Consider the following 21,430-nt stretch of genomic DNA (forward strand, 5'->3'; position numbering starts at 1 on the left):
GAGCTAGCTTCATTGTCTTCATCATCATCTTCCTCGTACCCCAAACCCGCTTCCCTGTTGCGTGCTTCTCCATTGATGGAGTCAAAGCACACAGTTGGGGTAGTGGTGGCTGCACCCCCTAGAATGGCATGCAGCTCCGTGTAGAAGCGGCATGTCTGCGGCTCTGCCCCGGACCTTCCATTTGCCTCTCTGGCTTTGTGGTAGGCTTGCCTTAGCTCCTTAATTTTCACGCGGCACTGCTGTGCGTCCCTGTTATGGCCTCTGTCCTTCATGGCCTTTGAAACTTTTTCTAATATTTTGCCATTTCGTTTACTGCAACGGAGTTCAGCTAGCACTGATTCATCTACCCATATGGCGAGCAGATCCCGTACCTCCCGTTCGGTCCATGCTGGATCTCTTTTGCAATCCTGGGACTCCATCATGGTTACCTGTGCTGATGAACTCTGCGTGGTCACCTGTGCTCTCCATGCTGGGCAAGCAGGAAATGAAATTCCAAAGTTCGCGGGGCTTTTCCTGTCTACCTGGTCAGTGCATCTGAGTTGAGAGTGCTGTCCAGCGCGGTCACAATGAAGCACTCTGGGATAGCTCCCAGAGGCCAATACCGTCGAATTCCGTCCACACTACCCCAAATCTGACCTGGAAAGGCCGATTTCAGCGCTAATTCCCTCATCAGAGTTGGAGTAAAGAAACCGGTTTAAAGGGTCCTTTAAGTCGAAAAAAAGGGCTTCGTCGTGTGAACGTGTCCAGGCTTAATTCGATTTAACGCTGCTAAATTCGACCTAAACTCATCGTGTAGACCAGGCCTTTAAGAAGCCAAGTAAGCCAGTTTTACCGCTTGCTTTGTGTTGCTAGAATGAGCTGGTGCACAATGGTGAATGTGGCTCATGGTGTAACTGATCTGTTTGTTTGTTTGTTTTTAATTCCTACCCTTTTTATTTATGTTTCTAAAATGTTTTGGCTTAGAGACTTCAGATGTTTTGCTGGCCTTGCTGAGACAAAGTATCTTTTAGTAGTTCAAGGTGGCTATTAGTGGAGGTTTATAAAAGAAACAAAGAGCTACTTTTAATTTTATAGAGATTAATTTTAAACTCTATTATATAAATATTTATAACTGAAACTGACCTAAATTTTGCTTTAATATAGATTAAGTACAAAATAATGAATTATAGCAGATTATTAGAAATGGATCCCTTGAACTGGAAATGGCATTTTATGATCTAGATTGTAGAGTCTTTATACATGCAAATTGGTACATACCTATATATTCAAGTAGTGGTGTAGTAGATAGGACATTAGACTGGGACCTAGAAGACCAGGGTTCTATTCCTGTTTGTTGTGTGGCCTAGAATAAGGGTAAGTCTTTTCACTTGAGTTTCCCCTCCTTCTGAATTGTCTATTTAGACTGTAAATTCTTAAGAGCAGGAATTGTTTCTTATTATGTATTTATACAGTGTTTAGCACAACATAAGAACTTAAGAATGGCCATACTAGGTCAGACCAAAGGTCCATCTAGCTCGGTATCCTGTCTTCTGACAGCGGCCAATGCCAGGTGCCCCAGAGAGAATGAACAGAATAGGTAATCATCAAATGACCCATTCCCAGCTTCTAGCAAACAGAGGCTAGGGATACCATCCCTGCCCAATAGCCATTGATGGATCTAGCTTCCATGAACTTATCTAGTTCTTTTTTGAAAGAATGCCCTAAATCTGGGGGTCTGATCTAGCTTGGAACCTGCAGATGCTACTGTAATACAAATAATAAAAATAGTCTCATTACTTGCGGTGAGATTAGTTGCATGAGGAAATGCTCAGTCGTTGCTAGGAGGAAGGGCTCCACAGTCTGCCATCTAGTGATTTGTTATTTTTATCTCTACATAATTTAGCAAATTTTATGGAGAAAAGTAAATTGGGCAAGCAGTATTAATCATAGTGATGGCAAGGCAGGAAGGACAGAACAGAAACATTAGAAAATCCAGTAAAATACACTTACAGTTTTTGACACCATCTTTTGCATATATTATGAGCCCTTAAATCTACTTGTTTAAATTTTATACTGTTGCTTCCGTTCCTCCTCTCCCATACTGCCTATCCTGTTAATATTTCTGCTTTTACTATCTCCCTCCCTCCAACCCAATTCCAGTCCGTTACTTCCCACTTGTTTCCTGTGCTAGAGCCTAAACACATGGGCCCATGTCCTGAGCTGTGATAAAGAAGCACTCGACAGTGCTTAGGAGGGACGAGGCAAAGGCCATCTTTGTGCTTCCCTGATTTTGGACAAATCTGTGCTGTTCTCTAGAGCAATTTAGAGCAACTTTAAGGCTACTCTAAGACTCATTTACACAGAGACATTCAGGAAAATTAATCCAAATTAACTGTGAATTTCAAGTAGATAAGTTAAACAGCATTAAACCATGGTGTGGATGCTCTTATTCAAAATTAAAGTGGCCTTAATTTGGTTTAGCTTTCTCCATTTTGGAAGTGAATTAAGGTAAACTTAATTGATGACACTTTAATTCTGAGTAAGGGCATACACACGTGGGTTTAATGTGGTTTAATTTTCCTGAGTGTCCTTGTGTAGACAAGCCCTAAATGGATACCTGTGGCCCCAAAGGGCTTTTCTGCCACTCTGGGATCACTAAGGGCTTGTCTACACTTGAAACACTTCACCAGCACAGTTGTAGCGCTGCAGCTGTGCCACTGTAGCATTTAATTGGAGACAGGAAGGGTTTCCCCATTGTCACAGGTAACATACCTCCCGAAGAGACAGTAACTTGATCAATGGAAGAATTCTTCCATCAACCTAGCACAGTCTACATGGAGATTTAGGTCAGCTTAACTATGTCCATCAGGAGTGTGGATTTTTCACACCCTTGAGTGATGTAGCTGGGTTAATCTAATATTCTAGTGTAGAACACCCCTAAATTGGACCACTCACTCCACTGGCTGCAGGGAGGGGGTTGGTATAGGAGCAGCTATAACAGGTCCATGCAACCTGAGAATCCCCCATGTAGGGGAGAGAGATTTCCAGAACTGACCCCCAGATTTAGGGCAATTTTAGGGTATAGATGCAAAGCCGAACTAATCCAAAGATACAGCCCATGCTGTTGCATCATTCTTTGCTTAAATTTATGACCACTAGCAACAGATATTTTGAAAAACGAATGTATGTGCACAAAAGAAACTATTGCTTTCACGTTGAAGTGGGCAGGTCTCTTGTCATATCATTGGAGGAATATTTTATTGTATCTTATCATATTATTAATACTCACACATATTTTTTCAGTCCCCAATTGATCTATCTCAGTTTCCCTTAACTCCCGTGCCCCTCACCTCTGCACTGAAATAAAAATTCCTTTTCCTTGGTTCTGGAAGACATTTGTCTTTTCTGAATGAGTGAAATCTTTCTTTTCTATGCAGAATGGATTTGTTGCCCTATAACAATGCTATCTGGACTGCTTTGTGTATTATGACTATTATTTATTTAGTTCCTGCAATGTCCTTTGCCCTATACAGAACAAAACCAACATATCCCTGCCCTGATGGGCTTATAGTTTAAGTCAGAATTCATTCCCCATGTTCATTCAGTCCTACTGCTCGCTCCACCAAATACATAGACTGCTCCCTACTGAGACCCCAGTCCATCCTTAAAGGGACTTCTATACAAATAGCAATTTGCTGATCTTCAGAACATCCCTTTGAAGAAAATATTTTTTTCAGAAACAAAAAATGAAACTGATTAGAAGTTCAGTATTTTGCCCAAGGATAAACAAATCAGTCAGTGAAAGAGACAAGATTAGAACTCTGAAGTTCCTTACTCTAAGTCACGTGCTCAGTCTTCTCACTACTCTGACTGAAGTGGAGGTGGAGGATTATCATATTTCCATGCTTACATTGTCCTGATCTGCTTAAAGTTCTGCACTGTGAATTCTCATAAGGTAGATTCTAAAACTTCTTAATTGGGTTAGTTGTGTTTACAGTTTGCAGGCAGAGTTTGAAATGCATATGGGTGCCTCTGGGTATGTACGTTGTGAGCACAAATCCTATTTATGTGTAGTACCTGCCCAAGTGTGACACCCAAATGGCTGGGTACCAGGAGTTTCTTCTTTGAATTAAGTGACACTGCTGTGCCACCGTCTTTTCTTTTCTCTTCTAATGTAGCTCTTTGATGCTATATTTTACTCTGTTGCTTTGTATTCTGTGAAGACTGAAAAAGGAAATTTATCCGTGATCTTAGTAAATTTCACTTTGCAGTCTGTGGCTCATGGGAAACACAATTATTTCTTTAAGTTAAAGTATGGAGTGGGCAACCAAAGTCAACACTAGAAGCGGCAACAGTTTTAAAGTATAGAGTGTACAGATTGCAAGCTCTTTAGGACAGGGATTGTTATTACAGGTGTGCATATAACACCTAACATAATGGTCTCCTGATCCTCATGAAGATCCATTAGGCACTATTTATAGTATAAATATTATTTAAAAAAAAAAACACTAGGCAAATACTTAGGGACAAATCCTCATCTCATAAACCAAACACAATTTAAAGGGCTTCACTAACACTTAGCATAGGGTGCTGGGAGTTGGGGGCAGAATTTCCACCCAAGGCCTGCTATATAGCTGGGCTGTGGAGAAGATTACCTCATACTGGCAGAAGTAGGAGATGCAAGCAAGTTTGGGGCTTGTACTGTTCCTTATCTCACCCTTAATCCCACCTCAATGCTTCTGTACGAAAATGAGCTCTATTCATTTCAACACTTCCACACTGTGTGAACACAGCATTTCCAGTTTATTTTGGGCCTTGCACATCTGCAGTGTGTTCTGAAGGATTTGACTGTCTCAATAAAACACTGCAGGATACAAAAATCAGGCAGATGGTTGACATTTACTGTACTTCTATTTTCTCCTTGTGTCTGTAGCTTTGACACTTGATAGTAGTTGACATTAACTGTATTTCTCCCCCTCCCCCAATTCTGTCTGTAACTTTGAAGAACTTCCAGTATGGAAACTCATAGTGAGCTCATTGCATTATCCGAAGTCTTTCATTCACAGGACAACTTCATTATAAGAAGAGAGTTTAGAAAAATATATTCTTATACAGAGAGGGAGAGAGAGAAACTAGAACCTGCTCTTCATCCTGTTTTCTGCACTGGTTCTATGTGAGGGAGGAGCCTTCTTCAGGGTTGTTCAGTCAGCATGTAGGCATTATTAAAACTAATTTATGGTATAGATATGGGTTTATCTGGAAGCAGGAGGTTACACCTTGTTTTTATTTATTATGGACAAGATTTCTCTCTGGCAATGAAAGTATAGTCATGTCAAGGCACTACTGAAATGCATTTTTAAGTTCCTCTCTTTAATCTACATTACCTTAAAAGTAGATCTGTTCTTCAAAACAATTTTCCTAGAGGAAAGAACTGAATAAGACAATTTTCTTACCATTGCCTATTTTGGCAAAAGTTGTGCAAAAAATTTGATGAGTTTCACAGAGAGATTGTTTGGTATTTTTATTTAAAACAAAGCCAACAAACAATCTCAGTAGTTTCACAAGGTTTGGGTTTTTTTTAAAATTGGGACACAGATTTTGCCTAAAACTAACCTGCCAGGCTAGACATTTGAGGATTTCCCCCCAACATACAAGAATATCGAGGGTGGCAATAAGAAGTCAGTGGCACCTACACCAGCCACCCCACCTGATTGTAGGGAGACAAGGCTAGAAAAAAGGGCCACGTCCATGGATCCCTTATGCTAGTGAGTTCAGACTTCTGGAACTGCTCCTTGGGATTATAGAGACAAGCCTTCAGGCTGCACTAATTTATGCCAGGGACCCAAGAGGCTGCAGGATCAGGAAGTGCGAAAGTCACCTCTGTACCCTTCCTCCTGAGCTGTACTGAACACTTCTTAGCCTCAGCTCAGGTTCTGGGCTTAGCCTGAGGTAAATGAAGTCTGTTTTCACATGACAACTACACATTTTAACAGAGAGCTGCAGAGCAATAACACTATGATTACCATATTCCTTGCTATTGCCAGGGTCTTAAGTACTTTTTTCATAAATTTCTTTTGTCTTTCACTTTAAGTGGAAGGAAATCAGGGCTTTGCAGGAATCCTTAATAACATGAAATATAATAGTAATGGCTACTCAGCTTAATACCTAAAATGGGGTGGCACTTACAGAAGTGATGGAAAAAAGTTACCAGCCCCAACTGCAGATTCAAAAATGAATATAGCTAAGATCATGAGCTGGGATTTGAAAAGATAGCTATACTTAAGCAAACGTGGGCATGCAGTGGTTATGGTGAGGGCAGATGGTTTGCTCCCTGCAGAGCAGATGGCCACCAAGTCATCTAAGTCTCAAGAGCATCCTGTCTAAACGTCTTGTCAAATATTACAGCTACAAGAAATAGCTATTTTCCAGAGTCCCAAAGAGTTTGCACTTTCTTGATATTTCATCTCCAGTTACAGCATTAAATGAATCATGAAAATAAACATATCTCCAATAGTAAACAGGGTAATCTCATAAGATCCTAGATTCTTATAATCCTACTGTAAACAGTGAAATTCAGTTTGTGTGAAGAATGGAAGTTCTGAATTGGTCAATGTATTGCTATGTGCCAGTTGAAATTCCAGTTTCCTGGGGGAGGCCTGTGTCATCTTTGTGGCAAGGATATATGCCTAGTGGATAAAAACGCATTCCATTCCACTGATTTCTTGGCTGTTTGCTTCCATTCATTCTTTTCAGGTAGCAGGTTCTCTGTGTTTTCAGAAGTAGGATGGCAATTTGTGTGCTGTTTTTTAGGCTTCTCCATAAGCACAAGGTAAGCCAGAATTAGATTGTTACATGCGGTTTGTGAACACTCACTGCTATTTTTCTTTTTCAATGTGTAGATGAGGGGGCTTCCTTTCACCCATGTGATGATACGTACTGTGGTCCCTTTCCCGAGTCTGAGCCTGAAGTAAAGGCTGTAGCTCACTTTCTTCGCAAACGCCGGAAACAAATAAAAGCCTATCTGTCTTTTCATGCATACGCTCAGATGTTGCTCTATCCATACTCTTACAAGTATGCAACAATTCCAAATTTCAGCTGTGTGGTAAGTGCAATAGTTCTTGGAGATTACATCCCTTCTATGCTATTTCTGTTATTGTTTAGAGAGCAGACCTGGTTCTCTAATATGTCATATTTAGCGATATTTATTTCAGCTCTATTTGCAGTCTTATACTGGTTATGTAACCTTTACTCTAATTGAATTAATGGTGACTCACTTAGAATGGGATAGTTCCTTCCATCAATCTCTATAAAGTAATTTATAGGCTAATCAGTGGAGTTTTAATTAGTGTTATCATAAATTATTAAATATTAATGGAAGCTGTTACTAAATCCCCATGCACCTAGCTGAAAGTCTATCTCTATATGTTTGAAAGAACTGAAGAGGTATAAATACTTGACAGAAAAAAGGTTTGATATTTTAAAGTTTGAACTTATTAACAATATAGAAACCTATCAACTATTAAATTTCATCCAGAAATAAAGCTTCTAACCCTTAATATTGCAGCTCACTGAGCTAATATTGTTACCTTCTTTGATCTGAGCAATCGGCCAATATTTAAGGTCTTGCGGGTTGTTTCCTTTAGGAGAAATTGATGATGGAGTCAGGGGTTTTTCATGCAATCCTGTTTCTTTACAAAGCTTTTATAAAAGTCCAGTTTCCCAGACTTCGTATAAAATTAAACAGGGGACAGTTTCTTTGCTTACTGTACCAAGCCTCTTTTCAGCCAGCACTTTGCCCAAAGATCTCTCCCTCTTGACTTTCTCTCAAGGCCATATTATTGGTGCTTGTCTTGAGATCTGCTTCTGTCCACAGACACAAACCCCTCCACCAAATAATACCCACCTGCTGCATTTGCATTTAGTACCCCACAAAACCCCCTCCACCCACATAGCTCAGCTTCTGACCAGCCTTTCCCGATGCCTCTTTTTTGGATTGTGGCTCCTATTATTTCAGCTATCTTACTCCAAAAAGGAGCTTAACAGCTCCTAACTTTTATCCTGAATGTAGGGCGCTATCATACTCACCAGCTTCACTTAGGTTTTACCCCTCCTCCATCATAATACAGTACAAACTGAATTCTCTTAGTTGCATGGATCTGGAGTATGGACTAAGGGGCTCAGCAGCATTTATTTGGGGGGCAGGGCATTAGAACAATTAAAGGTCCAGATGGATTTCATGTGTTGAGGTTGGCCAGCAAGTGAAAGCTGTTCCAGGGGCCTCCACATGCATGAGGGGTTAGGAACATTTAGTGTAAATAGGGTCCTTAATTATTCCTGATCAGAAAGCAAAGATGCTTCTGTCCAATTCACTACACACTAGTGTGCTGTTGTTTCAGTTAAAGTGGTAAATTATTCAGTGATGCTTTGAAACTGGAGTGCAGTATATTGGTAACAACGTGCATAAATATTCGGCTCCAATTTAGACAACTCCCTTATTAAGTTTCAATTGAAACCTGTTATGTTAAGATCTTTAAAGGGAAGTTGGACTTCAGTTATTGTTTGGTAAATGTCTGCACCAGTTATTTCAATCTGTAGGGTTTTTTTAAAGTTTAATTTACTAGTCATATTTTTTTCTATACAATCCTTTGTTTCAGTATTCGCAGCTCCCTTTGCTGAAATCTGCTAATATTGCAAGTTCTCAGGGCCTGCTCTTGAAAGACGCTGGGAATTTTGATTGCTCAGTATCATTCAGGATCAGACCTATATAGCATATGAAGCATTTCAAAATTGTTCCCTTCCTTCTCTATGTGTGACACAAACAGATGGAGTGAACACATTGCTGGTAGCCTGAGAACTGTGCACTCACTACATCCAGGTGTTTGTTTCCCTTATATTGGAAGCATATTATGGTCATTTACCATGGACCTTCACTCAGCTGCCACATCTGAACAGGAATCAGTACAATATTATCCTACTTTTAAAATAATATTGCAATAGAATTTCTCCATAATGTTTTCAACAGTTTTTTTTTTTTTGCGGGGGGTGGGGGGGGGGAGGGCATTATTTGATATACGGGTCCTTGGAACCTTGAAACTGAATATCAATTATCAATATTTTCTCCCTTACAACACCACACCAGGATGTATGTCATGGAAGATCATTCCTCAGTGGTAGGTCACCCATGTGAAACCACAGCATTTTTCCACTCCCCTACATGTATTTCAGATGGTGGATTGCAAGCACATATCAGAGGAGAAATAGGCCCAAGTGGCACCCCCACCCTCTTTCACAGATCTCAAAGAATGGCATGTAGCTGGGGGGTCTCTGTATTTTGGGGTAAGTGGTTGGGCAGGAGCGGAGCTGGGAAATGGCCAGTTTGCACAGGATCACTCCCACCTCCAAACCTGTTGAATTTCCCACAGGAGCTCATTATAGCATTAACTTCATTTCCTAGCTCCATGCATTCTCTCCCCCTTATGGGACTGGGAGAGAATAGAGCACACGCTGGGAACCTCTTGCAGCACAGTTCTTCCACTACAAACCAACAGAGGCAACTATAAACCAAAAAAGACCACTTGCAGGATTCTAAGTTAGTGTACTGGAATTTCTTCTAGGATAAAAAGTAGTTTCTGCTCCAGTGAAAGGCCACATATAGGCTGAGCTGCATGCCCAGTCCAAAACAAATTTTCTATAACCTACTTGTTGGACAAAAAAAAAAAAAAATGTAACACTGGAACCCATATGGGGTATCATTAAACAATTACAACCCATGGTCTGTGAAGAACACATCCTGAAAGAAATCTTCCCATTTTCTGGCCTTCAAAAACTCCCCACAGTCCAAGATCCACAAACACAAAGTAGTACCAGACCTTGCTATAACAGAGGCAAAAACCTGCAGACATCTCCATTGATACAATAATCAACACACCCTTCAAGATCCATGGGCCCTACACATACCTATCACAACATGTGGCATATCTCATCCAGTGCACTAAATACCCGAATAACAAATATGTGGGTGAAACCAGACAATCACTATACTCTCCAATGAACTCACAAACATGATAAAAGACAAAAACAACCTATCATCCATGTGTAAACACTTTTCACAAAACAGTCACTCCATATGTGACCTCTCAGTCCTCGTCCTCAAAGGAAACCAGCACAACACCTTCAAAAGATGAGTCCCGAAGCTTCAATTCATAACTTTGGTGGACACTAAAAATCATGTAACTAATAAAGACACTGGATTTATGGTTTATTACAACAATCCATAACCCACTAACCCTACTTTTTTGTCCTCTGAATGCAGAGGTGTTACCTGGCCACATTACCTTGAATGGTCTTCTAATGTGTGTTAACTACTTATGCTAAACAATTTGTTCCACCTTGTATTTAGCTGTGAGACACTGAGTACCTTTCCCAGACCTGAAGAGCAGCTCAAAAGCTTGCCTCTTTCACCAACAGAAGTTGGTCTAATAAAATATATTACCTCACTCACCTTGTCTCCTTGATATTTTGGGACCAACATGGCTACAACAACACTGCTGCAAACAAAAATCACTTTGCTGTGAAAAATGTGTTTATCCATTAAATTATAGAATCATAAAAATTTACGGCTGGAAGGGCCCCAAGAGGTCATCTAGTCAACCCCCCTTCATAGAGGCAGGACCAAATTAGCCTTGACCATCCCTGACAGGTGTTTGTCTAACCTGTAACCATCTCATAGCCACCTGTAACCACCTTGTAGTCTTATGACTGCTTGTCATTTAGAGCCACATAGGCCACTTGGGAGCTTCCCCAATCAAAGTGGAGGGAGGCTAGCCACAGTGCCCAACTTTCTGTTCCAGCCTGCACCCTCTCAAAGGTGCCCAGGAGTGCACGTGGGCTGTCCATGGGACCCATTTTATACAGACCCAGTCCCTGTGCCTGATTGCTCTCATATAAAGTCCTGCAGACTCTTTTCCAGCTCTTCCTGCCAGGTGAGCAACACCTGCCTCTCCAGATGGTGTGACTGCTGGAAACTTTGCAGGGTCTTCTGCATCTTCTGTTGCTGTCTCATCACCATTGCCAGCAGAGGTGTTGAAACAATTTATATAGTGGGGATGCTGTGAGCCATTGAACCAAACCCTAAACCATGTATAGAATGGAAACTACTTCGAGTCACGGGGTGCTGCAGCACCCCCCACACTCCTAGTTCCAGCACCTATGATTTCCAGGTCTCCTACATTGTCTAAGCTATCTAACCCTTGCACCAGTTCAGATGCCAGACAAGTCTGCAGTGTAACAGCATGTCATCCCACTCCGGTCTGTTTTCTAGCCACAGCCTGCTCAGAGACCTTCTGGGCAAATACCTTGTGCACTTTATTTACAGTGTTCCCGCCACCATTACAAACTTGCGCAGCTCAGTATTTACAAGTATATAATCCTTAGCTCCCTCAGCCAAGGAGTGGAGAGACAGAAGGGCACTCCCCCTGAGGCTCTTTCCTGTCTGATTCTCAAAAGCTTTCCAGTATCTCTTTTCCCCACAAGCACTACTTTCCTGTGCCTTTTATACTTTTTGGGCTCGTGGGTTAATTAGTCTTATAGCCCTTTATACTCCACCCAGAATCTATCAATTAGGCACACCTTTTCCCCTCCCATTTACTCCAGGACAATTTAATTGATGATCCAGTGATCAGAGTTATAGTACAGCTGCTGTTGCCCAGCACTCTGTTACACATACCGTCCCCTCCATCATCCAAGTCATTAATGAAAATATTGAGTAGGCACCAGACCCAGGAGAGACTCCCCCGGTACCCCTCCTCCCCATATGACAGTGAACCACTGATAACTATTCTTTCGGTGCACATTTTCCACCAATCATACACCCACTTTATAGCAATTTCATCTAGAAACCATTCCCTAGTTTGCTTATGATGTCCCATTGGACTGTGTCAAAAGCTTTACTAAAATCAAGATGATCACATCTACTGCTTTCCCCCCGCCCCCCATCCATTAGGCCAGAAATCCCAACAAAGAAGGAGAGGAGGTTGGTTTGGCATCATATTGATAAATCCATGTAGGCAATTTCTTATCACCTTATTATCCTCTAGATGCTTATAAATTGACTGTTTAACAATTGGTTCAAGTATCTTTCCAGGTATCGAAGTTAGGCTGACTGGTCTATAATTCCCTGGGTCCTCTTTGTTCCCCTTTTTAAAGATAGGCAAATATAACACCTTTCTCCAGTCCTCTGGGACTTCATGAGTCCTCCATAAGTTCTTGAAGATAATGGTTCCGAGATTGCTTCAGCTAATTCCTTAAATACCTCAGCAGGCCCTGCCAACTTGAATACATCTAAACTTATCTAAATATTCATTATCAAGTTCTTTCCCTATTAAAGCTTGTGTTCCTTCCCCCTTGTTGTTAATATTAATTGTGTTATGCATCTGCTCACACTTAATTTTTGTATAGAAGACTAATGCCTATTTTGCTTCAACACCTCAGCCTGCTTGGTGTCATCTATTATTAGCTCTGCTTCCCTGGAAAGTAGTGGACCTACACTCTCCTTCATCTTTCTATTGCTCTTAATATATTTATAGGACCTTTTCTTACTGCCTTTTATGTCCATTGCTAGGTGTAACTTACGGTACTTGTGCCAAAGTCTTTCTGATTTGCTTCTGTTATTGAGTATTGTTTTGTACTTATCCTTAGCAATTTGTCCACCTATCCATTTTTTGCAAGGTTCCGTTTTGATTTTTAGGTGATTGAAAAGTTTCTGAAGCAGCCATATTGGCCTCTTGTTATATTTCCTTCACAGTGAGATAGCAAGCTGTTTTGTCCTTAATATTGTCTCTTTGAAAAACTGCCAGCTCTCCTGAAAATATGGTAACTTAGGCTCCACAGGGTCATAAAACCTAGTATTGCATTAGGAGGATCATCCGACCTAGTATTGCATTAGGAGTAAGTGTTCTGTAGTTGAAGTTCCAATCCTATTACAGAAATTAATGTGAAATCTAAAGTATTTATTGTTTCCTCCCATATACAGGAATCTGCAGCTTATAATGCTGTTAATGCTCTTCAGTCCGCATATGGTATAAGATACAGATATGGCCCTGCTTCTAGCACTTTGTGTAAGTTTCTCTCATAAACTGGTTTGTTACTTTGACCTAGATATGGTATATGGGGCGGCCTGTACTATAACAAAGGAAGCAAATCTTGTCTAAAGTGAACTTTGATCAAATTGTGGCAGGTGAGGAAGGCAGAGGGGAAGATGTAACTGATTAAATCCATCTGCAATGGCAGAGATAAATGCAACAGTTTCTAGAGAGAAAAGAAGAAAGACAAGGAACATGTCCAGTGAGCTGCAGTAAATTTTAGCATACATAAAGATCAATAGAAAACTTCAAAACAGGATATTTAACAGTTAAATCTTGAGATTGAGAGAAAAATAATTCATAGTAAACATTTCCATGCTCTCGCTCTCTCCCCTTGTAATTGAGATATCACTGCACATGGTGTTCATTCAGAAACTGAGGTGGTCTTTTTAAAAGCTGGATTTAGAATATCCCACTTTTTCATTGAGAATAAATAATAGCAAGTGCATCTGTATTTGGAAATCTTCTTTTAAAAAAAAATGATATTGAATTCAAATGCTTATTCTTCCCCCAAGGGCAAAGGATCTTTAAAGCTTGGGTTTTAGCTAACAATGTTTGTCAGCTGAGCTCTCTCAGGAGGTTAGTAAGGGAAAAGTTCAATAGTTTTCTACAACACCATATAAACTTTTCACTAGGACCCTTTGATTTGATAACCATTTGAAGACGGAATTTACTCAGTTAGGACAGGCTTAAAACAGCATTTTATAAATATAGCAAGATAGTTTTCTTTATTTCCTCTGCTACTGATACAGATGTGCTCAGTAAAGCATTTTTCACCTTTCCTCACAACTCACTTTCTCTTTGTGCTTAGTCCTTCAGCAGAGTGATAAGATTGTGTTATAACTATACAGTCTTTTGCCATATCACAAGTATAGCATTGGGGCTTAATGGTTAGGATCACGTTGAAGAAAATAGGCTATAAAAAAATCTTTATCTAAGTATACATGATAATTAAAATATAGAGGCAAGGAAAAAGTATGAGGAACACAGTTCTTCTGTGAGGTTTATCAGTGTTAACCACCATCCCTGCAAATGTTATTATGCACTGAGCAAACCATGGAAAATAGAGAAGGGATGGAAATGATTTTTGGAAAAAAAAAAATTAAAGGAAAAGTTTAGTCTACTTTGTCTTCTTAGACCCTGATTCTGCAATGTGTTCTTAAATACATGAAGAGTCCAATTGAAGTCAATTGGACCATGCAAAGAAAGGGTCTGCATGGATGGACACTTTTGCAGGGCTGAGGCCTTAGATTGCAATCACCTGGGGACAGGGACAGCATCGTCCTTGAAGCTCTGTACAGCAGTGTTCTGAACTATACTATAGGTGTTCAGTAAATGAGGTAGGATAAAAGAGAATGGAGAGAAAAATATTCCTGGTGTGAAAGCTTTTTACATAAAAGATAATTATTAGATTTTTCCCATGTTAACTGTGGGCCTAATCATATATGATGCTAAGTCTCTTCCATGAGATATTGGATGCCCATGAACTTCTCTAGGAGATGAGGGTGCTCAGCACCTTGGAAGATAAGGCCCTGAGTTGTAAGTACTCAGTAAGAGTCTTAAATACAATATTATGATAACAGTATATTTCAAACAAATCATGATACTTTTTTTTCTTCCCCAGATGTGAGCTCTGGTAGTTCTATGGACTGGGCCTACAAAAATGGCATCCCCTATGCATTTGCATTTGAGCTGCGTGACACTGGCCATTTTGGATTTTTACTTCCTGAGACTCTGATCAAACCCACTTGTACAGAGACCATGCTAGCAGTTAAAAATATAACTATGCATTTGCTAAAGAAGTGTCATTGAGAGTTATATTTGGGATCCAGAACTTAGCTAATGTTTTACTTCAGGTGTTTATTAAATAGACACTGTCAAGTCATTGCAATTCTAAATCTGACATTTTAAAACTGTAGCTCACAGTAGAAAATGTGGTAATTATTCTACCTTGGAGGGCTGGGAGGTGAAAATCCTTTCACTTCTACACTGCAAAAGTCCTACTAAGTTAATATATCACATCAGTGATTTGTTCACAACTAAATACTCGGTCCTTATTAGGGATGAATACTAAGGTCTTGATTCTAGACCATTTAAATAGTGAAATTTTTGCCACTGACTTCAGTTGGAGAAAGATCTAGTCCCAAATACAGTTTTGGAGCCAAATTCTGGCAGGTTCCCCACACTGCAGACTTCAAGGAAACCCACACCCAGAACTACAGGGCACAATTGGCTACCCAATTCCTTCCATTCTCCCATAAATCACAGCATCTGCAGGAGCCACAATGGAACATTCCAGAGTGGGGTCTATAGATCAGTATAGTTCACATGTTCATGCACTTATGTCCCCTAACCCAGCATTGGCCCTTCTACATAACGCCCTGCACTCCTAGTAGGAATAATGTATATGTGGTCCATGGTTGCTGCTGGCCAGACTACAGGCAGGAAACAGTATGATTTTTTCACCATATGTGTCTGCACTTTAGAGACCATTTCTTTCACATAGTGCCAGAATTTGACTCCTAGTTTTCTTTTAAATATTCAGAGTTAGATATTTTTAAATAGAGACCAGCATATTATCATGCATAAATATAAATTTTAAAAGTTGTGTTCCCTGTAATAAAGAATTATAATAGAACAATTAATAGATATAATATTCTACTGTATGGATGTATAACAACAAAATAATTTGCAGTGACTCTGGACTTGGACAAGATCATCAGCTTCTGTACGTAGCTGTGGGCAATGAAGTTACACCATTTTGCACCAGCTGAGGATTTGGCCCTTAAACAACAACAAATCGGAGTTCTTATTTCTAGGTATTTACAGTGAGTGCTCTGTGGCTACATGGCTATTCAAGGTTTTCACATGTTTTAAAGACATTGATAATGGATTTTTAACTGAATGGGACCTAAAATGTGGAAGCTTTGCAGCTGACCGGTTTCTAGTGAAGAAACACAGTATTTGAAAGAACAATGCTGAAAGCACAGAGGTTTTCTTGGTATTTTCAGAATAATATTTTTCTTGCTAGATCTTTAACATTTTATATGTTTTAATATTTTGGTTTTGAATTTAAATTTGTCATAAAGTGTTAAATAAATCACATTTGTTAATAAAAATCTACAAACATATGAAGCATTCTTTCCATGTGCCTCCCCAACCCCTCTTTGTAATGTCATCCCTTGATCTATCACATTTAGTTATTAAACTCCTTGGAGCAGAGAAAGTCACTTATTTGTCTGTATAGCATCACAGATATCTATGGTGTTATATAAACAAATATCTACAGAACTCGAAGTCAAATAAATTACTCAAAGCTGCATTCTGGCGCCCTTACTCATGTGGAATAAAACCATCTTCAGTGACTAGTTCTATTGATTTCATGCTTATGAAGTAAGGATGGCAGAATCTAGTCCTGTATAACTTTAAGGATAAAATATCATTAAGACGACACACACACACAAGTTAAAATATATACATACACAAAAGTCACTTCTATGACTGGAAGCAACTTTCCGTGTTGGTTTATGGTTTTGTTTTGTTTTTCCTTTCATGTTTAGTTCAAGCTGCTTAGAATATACTTGATATGGGCTTAGACATTTTAGATTTAGCTGTTTGCAATTCAATTACTATAGTATGACGCAGAATCTCTTTACTTAGTCTTAATTTTGCCTTTTTGTAGTAGATTGGGTTATGTTTGGGATTTTTCCATTAGAAGAATCATCCAATTCAAGCTCTAATTACATGAGATGCATTTTTGCATGTTAAAATTCACTTTCATTATTATTATTATTATTATTAACAGTTGCTTCCTAAAAAGCATTCATATTAGCTCAGACTTGTTTGATTAAATCAAGCTTCTGTGCTGATTTAATTAGAGTGCAAAGGACAGAAGCACTCCGGAAGTATGTATGTGTGTATGTATATATATATATGTATATATATATATATATATATATTTCCATTCATAATCTTGCCTATGACCATGATCACAAACCATTTTGGAGAAGGCAGTAACAGCCCCTTGCTGTGCATGGTTCCTTGATGGTGATGCTAAAAGCACACATTCCACCCAGTTAGTCATGGTGCTGATCAGCTGCAGAAAGTTATTCAAGATTCAGCTCACAATGTTCATCTACTAATGACATTTGAGAGTAGGGTGGGAGAGAGAAAGAGAACAAGCCACCCAATCAGGAAGAGGCAACATTAGTGGTAGCTTGTAATCTTACCATGCACTCCAAGTAAGGATCAGCATGTAGCTCAGCCATCCCGGAGCAGGGCAGGAACCAGATTGAGAGTCAGAGTTATGATCTGGCTCCTGCATTTCTCTTCCTCCAGGGAAGAATTAATCTTCACCAGTCCTTTTGCTGGGACAGCTGGCCAATGAGTTGGGGACAAAAATCAAGGCACTGCCCATTCCTCATCTAACCGCACAGAAAGGGGGATAGCACCCACAAAACAACTGCCACACATCGGAGGGCATAGTCCTGCTCCTATCTCTTCACTAGACACAAACTGCTCAGAGATCTTCTTCTGGTCAAACATCTCATTACATTTATTTAGAGTATCTTCCCCACAGCCATTGCAAACTTGTGCAGCTCAGTATTGACAAGCATATAGTCCTTAGCTCACTAAAGACAGGGAGACAGAAGAGATCTTTCCTGGCTCTGACTCTCAGAAATTTGCCAGTTTCTCTCTTTCCCCCTTGAGCACTTCCTTCCTGTCTCTTTTCTACTTTCTGAGATAATTTACCTTGTAGGTTCTCCTCAGTCCATCCCAATCTATAAATTAGGCATAAATTCATCCCTCAGATTCACTCCATGGCAATTTCATTGGTGATCCAAATGCTGGTACAGGTGCTGTTGCCCTGCACTCTGTCAACCATCTCTCCCTCACCTTACCTGACAAAGATTTTTCTTACCCCATGCTCTCCCTTCCTTACTGGAGGTGCTTCCTTTCAGGGTTCTCCCTCCATCTACAGGGTGATCATCCAGGCCCTCCTGATAGGGTCCATCCATTCTCTACCTGCAGAAGTCACATATAGTGGATGGAGGTTGCCTCCAAAATTCTGTTTCAAGTCCTCACACCATGGGCACCTGGTTACTCAGAGTTCCTGGTTCTCCTAACCCTCCAAAATGCACCTGAGCTTTTTCCACTTCGTGCACCAGTGGAGAAGAGAGGATATCCACTCGACCACCATTAGCAAGTCCAGGTTATCTTAACCTGGATTTGTTAATGGTAATCTTTATCCACTGGGCCTACATGCTTCCACACCCCCTCAGGGGTCTCTCCTTATGTTCTGGCTTTTATTCTCCCATCTAATACAATGTAAAACCTTCTACAGTACCTTGTTTTCCTTTTCTTCCTTTTCATCTTGGCTTGTGTCTTCTTGTCTAGAGGCAGCTACCTCTGTTTTGTCTCTTCCTTTCTCCTTGGGTATCACTTCCTCGCATCATGGTGATATTTTTCCCCTCTTGGGGCACCCCGACAACCACTTGTTTTCCCAAAGGGAAGGGCCTGCAGTCACTGCCAAACACAATGGGAAGGAATAACCTAACTCCTACCTCTACTTGTTTCCAAAGTGAACCTCCCACAGACTTCCAAGGGGTACCTCTGTCATAGGGCAGCACTTTTTATCCCTATGGACACATGCAATGTTCACATTTACAACTGGAATCATCTAGTGAGTTTTTACCAACTGCTGCCAGACTACAGAGCAAGCTGAGTCCATGTCTACCAGGCCCCTTCAATACTTCTTCCCCATCCTCACAAAAATGGTAGACAGTTTCCATTCTGTCCCCTGCCAACAAGTCCCAGCCCAACCACAGAACTTGGCGAAAACCACACTGCACATATGGACGGTCTCTTTTGGCATGTCCCTGCTGCTCACACTGGTAAAAAGTAAGGGTACAAGTCCTTGTCATGAGCTCTTTCCGCTTCTTCTCTACACATCTTCCCAGCTATGATTTGGGGTCATCCACAAGGTCCATCTTAGAGAAGCCCCATCCCTGTGCCCCATTGTCACTTCTGCCCCCCTCATCAGGACTCCTTGCCCTTTGTAGTGACTGCTGCTGCACATTCACTTGTCCTAGTACAAAGTCCTGCAGGTGCTTTTGCTGCTGCTGCTTCTGCCAGGTGAGCATACCTGCCTCTCCAGGTGGCATGACTGCTTGCAACTTTCTCTTACTGTTCCACCAGCCACTGCAGAGTCTCCTCCAGGGTCCTGGCCACTGAACCCTCGTGCCAGCTATACTCCCAGACAAGTCCCCAGTATGACAGGGCATCATCCCATTCCTGCCTGTGTTCTAGCCACAGACTGCTCTGAGGCCTTCTTCTGGTGAAACACCCTGTGCAATTTATTGATGGTGTTACCCCACCACCTTAGCTCACTCAGTCAAGGAGGGAGAAGACAGACAGTAACTCCCTCCTGAGAAAGCTCTCCTGGCTCTGACTCTCAAAAACCTGCCTGTCTCTATCTCCTCACTCCATACTTCCTTCCTGTACCTTTTCTGAGCTAATTAACCTTTTGGGCTCTCAATCCATACCATTCTATCAATTAGGCAAAGCATTGCCCCTTAGGTTTACTCTGAGGCAATTGAATTGGTGATCCAATGATCAGAATGCTCTGTACATGATCACACGGGCTCTGGCAATGAGGATAGCCCACTCAGGGAAGTAAGGGGTCTCCTTACACCCCCTAACTCCCCTACACCGACACACAGCAGGTTTCACAATTGAGCCCTTAATAAATATTCTCCTTAATTCTGCATCTAAAAAGCTAATTGATCAAATGTGGAATTTTAGAGATGTGCATGGTTTTCATTAGAACTTTGTCATGGTGAGCAAGGTTCAGATGAAATAATCTTTAGAGCAGGGGCAGCACAGAAAACATAGCAGGTACACTATATGTCTGAATGAACTATTTGGGATAAAATATGATTTTATATGAGTTATGCTGTCATGGTTCCCCCTGAAACATCTGTCTTAACTCTAAAGCATCTGGTCTGAAGAGTAGTGAAAGATTAATTGAATTCTCTTGAAAAATATAAGTATTCTTTCTTCTCTAAATAAGTTTGTCTAAAATTGAAAATCCAGCTGACCTCTTTGCAAAAAAAAAAAAATCATTGCAAACATTTTAACATTTGTCTAAGAAGCTTTGACATTTAAAAATGTTTGATGTCAAGAGCAGTCCATTTTATGCTACTGTGGCTACATCCTGGAAGCTGCACGTGAGCAGCCCGAATACATACCCTGCACCTGGGAGTTTCAAGGGTCAAGGTGGGAAGTAATACGTCTCCCCTCAAATCTGCAGCAACCTTAGAAACTGTTGCACCACATACATAGGAGAGATCGTTCAGTGGATTGGTCTAGTCACAGAACCACTGGCCAGCCATTCACGTCACCAGTATGACAGGGATAGAAGGGACCCCACAAAACACAACTCTGTGGTGCTCAGAGAGTGGAGACTTCCTATGTGGGTCCCTGCATCTTGTTCCCCCTGCACAGTGGAATTACACTGACTTCTCTGCCTATCAATCCTTTTATGCCCACAGGGATTTCAGGAGCACTAAAATGCATATAAAATCTTTGAAGAGAGTCACTAGCAAAATCCAGGCTATATGTGCTGAATTACAAATGGATAATATGATACTTTATGATGAATCATCAAAAGTTTATTATAAATAGAAAATTTTACCTTGAAGAATAAATTCAGTATCGACTACTTGAAATTAGACTGATGTTCTTTTTTGACTCACAAATGTAAGCTTGCTGAACATTTCATCTTTCCTCAGTAATTACTTACAGCTGTTCCCTTTTTATTTATTATCTTTACTAGCATTCTATCATGTACAAGATAACTTGACTGATAACCAACTTTGGAAACATTGATTTTACTTTGCTGTGCATGTTTTGCTGAGAATATTTTATCATCCAAGATAACATCAAATATGTCAATGGTAGAATTCTGCTATTATTAATCTTGTGGTCAACAATCTCCTATACGGCGATGATGTGAAATCCAGAAGTGACAATTTTGTTGACTAACAGAATAACTACACGGATTTTGAAACTGAAAATATCAATTAGCCATGATTTTTAGTGGCATTTCTTCCCAACTCTGCTGACTTATAACTTTCAATAATAATTTTAAAAAAACGTAGAAACTAATTGATATGTAGGAGACACTCCTAAGTTTCTCAAAGCCATCCTTCTGAGCAAAAGAATTTGCATCAAATGGGAGCCTATATCATAACATCGAACTAAGTCAAATGTTAGACTTTAGAGAGTCCAAATAATCTTGACCAGTATAT

The 21,430-nt window shown here is 40.3% G+C and overlaps 1 protein-coding gene across 3 annotated transcripts in view; it reads left to right on the forward strand.

Moving 5' to 3' along the window:
* The window catches only part of CPA6 (carboxypeptidase A6), a 109,554-nt gene extending 93,388 nt beyond the window's left edge, over positions 1-16,166 (forward strand). For all 3 annotated transcript variants that reach the window (XM_054018916.1, XM_054018915.1, XM_054018917.1), the window contains 3 exons: positions 6,879-7,081; positions 13,010-13,094; positions 14,743-16,166. In XM_054018916.1, the coding sequence (XP_053874891.1) occupies positions 6,879-7,081; positions 13,010-13,094; positions 14,743-14,930 (476 nt within the window). In that variant the 3' untranslated portion in view covers positions 14,931-16,166. The remainder of the gene's footprint in view (positions 1-6,878; positions 7,082-13,009; positions 13,095-14,742) is intronic.
* Positions 16,167-21,430: the final 5,264 nt, after the last annotated feature.

This window comes from Malaclemys terrapin, chromosome 2 (assembly GCF_027887155.1).
Source record: "Malaclemys terrapin pileata isolate rMalTer1 chromosome 2, rMalTer1.hap1, whole genome shotgun sequence".
In the NCBI taxonomy this organism is placed as follows: Eukaryota; Metazoa; Chordata; order Testudines; family Emydidae; genus Malaclemys; species Malaclemys terrapin.